The sequence below is a fragment of the Heptranchias perlo genome, unplaced genomic scaffold, assembly GCF_035084215.1.
Source record: "Heptranchias perlo isolate sHepPer1 unplaced genomic scaffold, sHepPer1.hap1 HAP1_SCAFFOLD_749, whole genome shotgun sequence".
Taxonomy (NCBI): Eukaryota; Metazoa; Chordata; class Chondrichthyes; order Hexanchiformes; family Hexanchidae; genus Heptranchias; species Heptranchias perlo.
The window spans coordinates 46,090-54,478 of record NW_027139782.1 but is presented as its reverse complement, the minus strand read 5'-3'; the positions used below and the strand labels follow the sequence as shown (position 1 = coordinate 54,478).

General features: G+C 51.5%; 1 protein-coding gene across 1 annotated transcript in view; it reads right to left on the bottom strand.

The window, feature by feature from the left end:
• LOC137319165 (netrin-G1-like) overlaps nucleotides 1-8,389 on the bottom strand; it is a 53,521-nt gene continuing 45,132 nt past the window's right edge. Inside the window, exons 5-7 of the mRNA XM_067981500.1 lie at nucleotides 3,569-3,736; nucleotides 1,764-1,898; nucleotides 1-421 (exon numbers count right to left, since the gene is read on the bottom strand). Coding sequence (XP_067837601.1) covers nucleotides 192-421; nucleotides 1,764-1,898; nucleotides 3,569-3,736 — 533 coding nt within the window. The 3' untranslated portion in view covers nucleotides 1-191. The remainder of the gene's footprint in view (nucleotides 422-1,763; nucleotides 1,899-3,568; nucleotides 3,737-8,389) is intronic.

The window sequence follows — 8,389 nt, the reverse complement described above, 5'->3', positions numbered from 1 at the left end:
GACTGCCCATTCCTTCAGGGCTCGGAGATACAGTCGGGCTCGGTGGGTGGGTGGGTGGGCTCAGGCCTGGGTTACAGTTTGCCTTTCCCGGGCCGGAGGGCGGGGACCGTGTTTAACGGGGACGCAGTAAACGCTGGATTCTCCTCCGCTCTTTGCACCTTCCCGTGAGCGTCCGTGGCGCTGGAAGCGGGTCAGAGCGCCGGGCGTCCGTTAGCGGTGGTTAGCAGCGCAGTGAGTGACAGCAGCACCCGGTGTAAGGTGGGGTCCCGGGGGGATTGGGAGACACACCCTCCTGCTTCCTTCCCACACTGGCCTTTCTCACACAGGAGCCCGGTGTAGGGAGCGGGACAGCGACACCTCCCATTGTCCTCGCACACTCCTCCGTTCTGACACCGCGTCAGCAAGTTATCGCACACGCCGGCTGCAAGAGGTCAGAGAAAAGAAACGTCAGGTCACTGAAAATCTCCTGACCTCAGAGATTGTTTGAACTGTCGCCGCTCCCAGTGTTTCACTTTTACACCAACAACTACTTGCATTTATATAGCGCCTTTAACGTAGTAAAACGGCCCAAGGTGCTTCACAGGAGCGTAAATCAGACAAAAATTAACACTGAACCACATAAGGAGATATTAGGACAGGAGACCAAAAGCTTGGTCAAAGAGGTAGATTTTAAGGAGGGTCTTAAAGGAGGAGAGAGAGGGGGAGAGGCGGAGAGGTTTGAGGGGAATTCCAGAGTTTCGGGTCCAGACAGCTGAAGGCACGGCCGCCAATGGTGGGGTGAAGGAAATGGGGGATGTGCAAGAGGCCAGAATTGGGGGAGCGCAGAGATCTCGGAGGGGTGTCGGGCTGAAGGAGGTTACAGAGATAGGGAGGGGCGAGGCAACGGAGGGATTTCAATGTGAGGATGTGAATCTTAAAATTGAGGTGTTGCTGGACCGGGAGCCAATGTAGGTCAGAGATCACAGGGGTGATGGGTTAATGGGACTAAATTGATGGTTAAATACTGAAGGAGAGACTGAGGGTTAAATTCTGTGTCAAATTATTGTGTCCAATTCTGGGCACCGCACTTTAGGAAGGATGTCAAGGCCTTGGAGAGGGTGCAGAGGAGATTTACCAGAATGATACCAGGGATGAGGGACTTCAGTTATGTGGAGAGACTGGAGAAGCTGGGATTGTTCTCCTCAGAACTGAGAAGGTTAAGGGGAGATTTAATAGAGGGGTTAAAAATTATGAGGGGTTTTAATAGAGTAAATAAGGAGAAACTGTTTCCACTGGCAGGAGGGTCAATAACCAGAGGACACAGATTTAAGGTAATTGGCAAAATAACCAGAGGGGAGATGAGGTGAATGTTTTTACACAGTGAGTTGTTCTGATCTGGAAGCAGATTCAATAATAACTTTCAAAAGATAATTGAATAAATACTTGAAGGGGAAAAATTTGCAGGGCTATGGGGAAAGAGCAGGGGGAGTGAGACTAATAGGATCGCTCTTTCAAAGAGCCAGCACTGCCTCGATGGGCTGAACGGCCTCCTTGTGTGCTGTCTGATTCTATGAAATGCTCCTCACTGAACTCCAGTCCCTCCCTTTGCGAGGAGCTGTGCCACTAATTGTTTCTCAGGGTGATGGGGGAACCCAGGAGGGCTCCTTGTCTAAAAGCCTTTGTGTTTCCCCCCCTGGTATCTCTGCTATCGGATCCACTGCTGACCCTGACACACAGGAGCCAGGCGGAGTGAGGGAGGGTCTGGTGCTGGAACGGTTACTTACCTCGGCAGCCCCTGTGCCAGTAATATCCGGGCAGGCACTTGTCACACTTGGGCCCTGCTGTCCCCTCCTTACAGTCACAATATCCCGTCTCATTACAGCGATCATGGAGTGAGCCATAGGGGTGACACTGACAGTCTGCAGAAACAAGACAACACACACACTGCACATGGCTGTTCCCAATAAAACCCATCGACACAACCTCAGGGACACAAATGACTCGGGCCCAGGACAGGGGACGAGCCGACTCTGGGGGGAAACAAGTCTCCAACAGTTTACAAACAGCGTCAATCGTCCACACACTGATTGGACACGACCCGTGTTCCACTCCTTGGGGCGACTGCAAAGGATTAATGCAGGTTAACAAGACCATAAAAAGCAAACCAAGCTCCGGGGTTCATTGTTAGAGGGAGAGAATTCACAATCAGAGAGGTTATGTTAAACTTGTACAGAACCTTGGTTAGACCACACTTGGAGAACTGTGCACAGTTCTGGTCTCCATATTATAAAAAGGATAGAGAGACACTGGAGAGGGTGCAAAAATTCATAAGGATGATACCAGAACTGAGAGGTTATAAATATCAGGAAAGATGGAACAGGCTGGGGCTCTTTTCTCAAGAAAAGAGAAGACTGAGGGGTGACCTGATAGAGGTCTTCAAAATTAAGACAGGGTTTGATAAGATAGACGGAGAGAAGATGTTTCCACTTGTGGGGGAGACCAAAACTAGAGGCTGTAAATATAAGACTGTCATTAATAAATCCAATAAGGAATTCAGGAGAAACTTCTCGATCCAGAGAGTGGTGAGAATGTGGAACTCACTGTAGTTGAGGCAAATAGCATAGTTGCATTTAAGGGGAAGCTCGATAAACACGAGAGAGAAAGGAATAGAAGGATATGCTGATAGGATGAGATGAAGTAAGGTGGGAGGAGCCACGTGTGGAGCATAAACACCGGTACAGTCCAGTTGGGCCGAATGGCCTGTTTCTGTGCTGTACATTCTCTGTAATTCTATGTGTGGAGAATGGGAAGGAGATGAGGAAATGGAGAGAGAACATTGATGTTAGACAATGGGGGAGGGTAACATTGAGCAGAGGCGAGTGATGCTGCTACGATGAAGGATGTTCGTTTGCCGAGAGAACAAACAACATACAAATTCCAGAAAAACAATGGAGACAGGGAAGCAATAATTATATCGTCATAACACAGGGCTTTCAATTTACCTCAGGGCCAGGCCTCATCGCTAGGGAAAGGTCGGACCGGGTCTGATCTCTGGGGAAAGGTCGGACCGGGTCTGATCTCCGGGGAAAGGTCGGACCGGGTCTGATCTCCGGGGAAAGGTCGGACCGGGTCTGATCTCCGGGGAAAGGTCGGACCGGGTCTGATCTCCGGGGAAAGGTCGGACCGGGTCTGATCTCTGGGGAAAGGTCGGACCGGGTCTGATCTCCGGGGAAAGGTCGGACCGGGTCTGATCCCCGGGGAAAGGTCGGACCGGGTCTGATCTCTGGGGAAAGGTCGGACCGGGTCTGATCTCCGGGGAAAGGTCGGACCGGGTCTGATCTCCGGGGAAAGGTCGGACCGGGTCTGATCTCTGGGGAAAGGTCGGACCGGGTCTGATCTCCGGGGAAAGGTCGGACCGGGTCTGATCCCCGGGGAAAGGTCGGACCGGGTCTGATCTCTGGGGAAAGGGGAGCTGATTCCTTTTGCTCAGCCCTATCGAAGGTTCCTTTTTGTTTCTTTATCTTGTTTTGGGCTGAAATCTGAATGGTGAAGGAAGGAGGCGAGAGCGGAGATTGTAACAGGAACTGACCGAGGCAAACGTTGTGATGGTCCAGCTCTGCTGACGGGTTTCGGTGATAGCCCAGTCGGCACAACTGGCAGTGTCGGCCTCTCGTGTTGTGCTTACAGCTCACGCAAATGGTGGTGGTGAGCAGCTCGATGTAACTGCACCGGTTCGAGTGGCCGAAACATTCACAGTCTTGCAAGGAGAAGACAGAAAGTGTAGACGGGACGTAGACAGGAGGTAGACGGGTCGCAAACTGCTAGCGGGTCACATGCTGCAGGAATGAGAGGCGGAGAGGAAATGTCTGGAATGGGAGGGGGGGGAAACACTGAGACTTTTAGCAGTGAGGGGAGAACATCAGACTCCTGGCTCGATACGGTCACATTGAATCAGGCAGATGGCGATGGATGGGAACGTTCCAGGGTTTATAGAGTCCGGTGGTGTGGCTCAGTGGGCAGCACTCTCACCGCGGAGTCAGAAGGTCATTGGGTCAAGCCCCACTCCAGAGACTTGAGCCCAAAATCCAGGCCAACACTCGGAGTGCTGTACTGTCGGAGGGGCAGTAATGAGGGAGTGCTGTACTGTCGGAGGGGCAGTAATGAGGGAGTGCTGTACTGTCGGAGGGGCAATAATGAGGGAGTGCTGCACTGTCGGAGGGGCAATAATGAGGGAGTGCCGTATTGTCGGAGGGGCAGTAATGAGGGAGTGCTGTATTGTCGGAGGGGCAGTAATGAGGGAGTGCTGTACTGTCGGAGGGGCAATAATGAGGGAGTGCCGTATTGTCGGAGGGGCAGTAATGAGGGAGTGCTGTATTGTCGGAGGGGCAGTAATGAGGGAGTGCTGTACTGTCGGAAGGGCAATAATGAGGGAGTGCTGTACTGTCGGAGGGGCAATAATGAGGGAGTGCCGTATTGTCGGAGGGGCAGTAATGAGGGAGTGCTGTATTGTCGGAGGGGCAGTAATGAGGGAGTGCTGTACTGTCGGAAGGGCAATAATGAGGGAGTGCTGTATTGTCAGAAGGGCAGTAATGAGGGAGTGCTGTATTGTCGGAGGGGCAGTAATGAAGGAGTGCTGTATTGTCGGAGGGGCAGTAATGAGGGAGTGCTGTACTGTCGGAGGGGCAGTAATGAGGGAGTGCTGTACTGTCGGAGGGGCAATAATGAGGGAGTGCCGTATTGTCGGAGGGGCAGTAATGAGGGAGTGCTGTATTGTCGGAGGGGCAGTAATGAGGGAGTGCTGTACTGTCGGAAGGGCAGTAATGAGGGAGTGCTGTACTGTCGGAGGGGCAATAATGAGGGAGTGCCGTATTGTCGGAGGGGCAGTAATGAGGGAGTGCTGTATTGTCGGAGGGGCAGTAATGAGGGAGTGCTGTACTGTCGGAAGGGCAATAATGAGGGAGTGCTGTATTGTCAGAAGGGCAGTAATGAGGGAGTGCTGTATTGTCGGAGGGGCAGTAATGAAGGAGTGCTGTATTGTCGGAGGGGCAGTAATGAGGGAGTGCTGTACTGTCGGAGGGGCAGTAATGAGGGAGTGCTGTACTGTCGGAGGGGCAAAAATGAGGGAGTGCTGTACTGTCGGAGGGGCAGTAATGAGGGAGTGCTGTATTGTCAGAAGGGCAGTAATGAGGGAGTGCTGTATTGTCGGAGGGGCAGTAATGAGGGAGTGCTGTACTGTCGGAGGGGCAATAATGAGGGAGTGCTGTATTGTCGGAGGGGCAGTAATGAGGGAGTGCTGTACTGTCGGAGGGGCAATAATGAGGGAGTGCTGTATTGTCAGAAGGGCAGTAATGAGGGAGTGCTGCACTGTCGGAGGGGCAGTAATGAGGGAGTGCTGTACTGTCGGAGGGGCAGTAATGAGGGAGTGCTGTACTGTCGGAGGGGCAATAATGAGGGAGTGCTGTATTGTCGGAGGGGCAGTAATGAGGGAGTGCTGTACTGTCGGAGGGGCAATAATGAGGGAGTGCTGTATTGTCAGAAGGGCAGTAATGAGGGAGTGCTGTATTGTCGGAGGGGCAGTAATGAGGGAGTGCTGTACTGTCGGAGGGGCAATAATGAGGGAGTGCTGTATTGTCGGAGGGGCAGTAATGAGGGAGTGCTGTACTGTCGGAGGGGCAGTAATGAGGGAGTGCTGTACTGTCAGAAGGGCAGTAATGAGGGAGTGCTGCACTGTCGGAGGGGCAGTAATGAGGGAGTGCTGTACTGTCGGAGGGGCAGTAATGAGGGAGTGCTGCACTGTCGGAGGGGCAGTAATGAGGGAGTGCTGTACTGTCGGAGGGGCAATAATGAGGGAGTGCTGTATTGTCAGAAGGGCAGTAATGAGGGAGTGCTGTACTGTCGGAGGGGCAGTAATGAGGGAGTGCTGTACTGTCAGAAGGGCAGTAATGAGGGAGTGCTGTACTGTCAGAAGGGGCAGTAATGAGGGAGTGCTGTACTGTCGGAGGGGCAGTAATGAGGGAGTGCTGTACTGTCAGAAGGGCAGTAATGAGGGAGTGCTGCACTGTCGGAGGGGCAGTAATGAGGGAGTGCTGTACTGTCGGAGGGGCAGTAATGAGGGAGTGCTGTACTGTCGGAGGGGCAGTAATGAGGGAGTGCTGTGCTGTCGGAGGGGCAATAATGAGGGAGTGCTGCGCTGTCGGAGGGGCAGTAATGAGGGAGTGCTGCATTGTCGGAAGTCCTGTCTTTCGAATGAAACATTAAACCGAGGCCCTGTCCACCCTCTCAGGTGGACGTAAAAGATCTCATGGCAGTATTTCGAAGAGCAAGGTAGTTCTCCCCGTTGTCCTGGCCAATATTTATCCCTCAACTCAACGTCACTAAAAATAAATTATCTGCTCTTTATTTATTGCTGTTTGTGGGATCTTGCTGTGCGCAAATTTTCTGCCGCGTTTCCTACATTACAACAGTGACCACACTTCAAAAGTACTTCTTTGGCTGTAAAGGACATTGGGATGTCTTGAGATTGTGAAAGGCGCTATATAAATGCAAGTCTTTCTTTCTTCATCTTTCTGCTGTAAGCCAGTAGCATTGTTTGAGAGCTCCTCCCTTACTTTGTGTTAGTGACCTCTAGTGATGAGATACTTGGCCGTGTCTGACCTTGCTTTGTGTTAGTGACCCCGAGTGATGAGATACTTGACCGTGTCTGACCTTGCTTTGTGTTAGTGACCTCTAGTGTTGAGATACTTGGCCGTGTCTGACCTTGCTTTGGATGAGCTGCGGAAGGAGAAATCAGCAACGATTAATCCCAGATGGAGAACAACGCGCGGTCTGAACAGAACATCTGTACTGTGCGCACAAACACATCGACTCGAGACTGCACGGGACAGCAAGTGGGTCCAAGAGACAAGCAACCAGACACTTCCATCAAAACCCAACAAATATTTCTGAAAATCGTCACAGATTTCAATCTGCTGGGGTCAGACAGATGTTTGTAATGATTTCAATCTGCTGGGGTCAGACAGATGTTTGTAATGATTTCAATCTGCTGGGGTCAGACAGATGTTTGTAATGATTTCAATCTGCTGGGGTCAGACAGATGTTTGTAATGATTTCAATCTGCTGGGGTCAGACAGATGTTTGTAATGATTTCAATCTGCTGGGGTCAGACAGATGTTTGTAATGATTTCAATCTGCTGGGGTCAGATAGATGTTTGTAATGATTTCAATCTGCTGGGGTCAGACAGATGTTTGTAATGATTTCAATCTGCTGGGGTCAGATAGATGTTTGTAATGATTTCAATCTGCTGGGGTCAGACAGATGTTTGTAATGATTTCCTGCCAGAAGTAACTTTTCAGCTGATAGATTTTTTTTAAAGATGATGTCAGCAGTGAAACCTCACTATCCACAGGATATTGGAACAGGAGGAGGCCATTCAGCCCCTCGAGCCTGTGACACAGGAACAGGAGGAGGCCATTCAGCCCCGCGAGCCTGTTACACAGGAACAGGAGGAGGCCATTTAGCCCCTCGAGCCTGTTACACAGGAACAGGAGGAGGCCATTCAGCCCCTTGAGCCTGTGACACAGGAACAGGAGGAGGCCATTCAGCCCCTCGAGCCTGTGACACAGGAACAGGAGGAGGCCATTCAGCCCCGCGAGCCTGTTACACAGGAACAGGAGGAGGCCATTTAGCCCCTCGAGCCTGTTACACAGGAACAGGAGGAGGCCATTCAGCCCCTCGAGCCTGTGACACAGGAACAGGAGGAGGCCATTCAGCCCCGCGAGCCTGTTACACAGGAACAGGAGGAGGCCATTTAGCCCCTCGAGCCTGTTGCACAGGAACAGGAGGAGGCCTTTCAACCCCTCGAGCCTGTTCTGCTGTTCATATTAGATCACAGCTGATCTGTACCTCAACTCCATTTACCCGCCTTTGCTCCGTATCCCTCGATACCCTCGCCCAACAAAAATCTATCGATCTCAGTCTTGAAAGCTCCAATTGACCCCCAGCATCCACAGCCTTTTGGGGGAGAGAGTTCCAGATTTCCACTCCCCTTTGTGTGAAGAAATACTTCCTGACATCACCCCTGAACGGCCGAGCTCTAATTTTAAGATTATTCCCCCTTGTTCTGGACTCTCCCACCAGAGGAAATAGTTTCTCTCTATCGACCCCATCAAATCGTTTAATCATTTTAAACACCTCGATCAGATCAACCCTCAATCTTCTAAACTCAGGGAATACAAGCCTGGTTTATGTAACCTGTCCTCTTAATTTAACCCTTTAAGCCCCGGTATCATTCTGGTGAATCTGCGCTGAACCCCCTCCAGGGCCAATATATCTTGTCCACGTTGAACTCCATCTGCCTCAGTTTTGCCCACTCACTCGGTCTGTCCATGTCCCTTTGTAACTTCCTGCTCC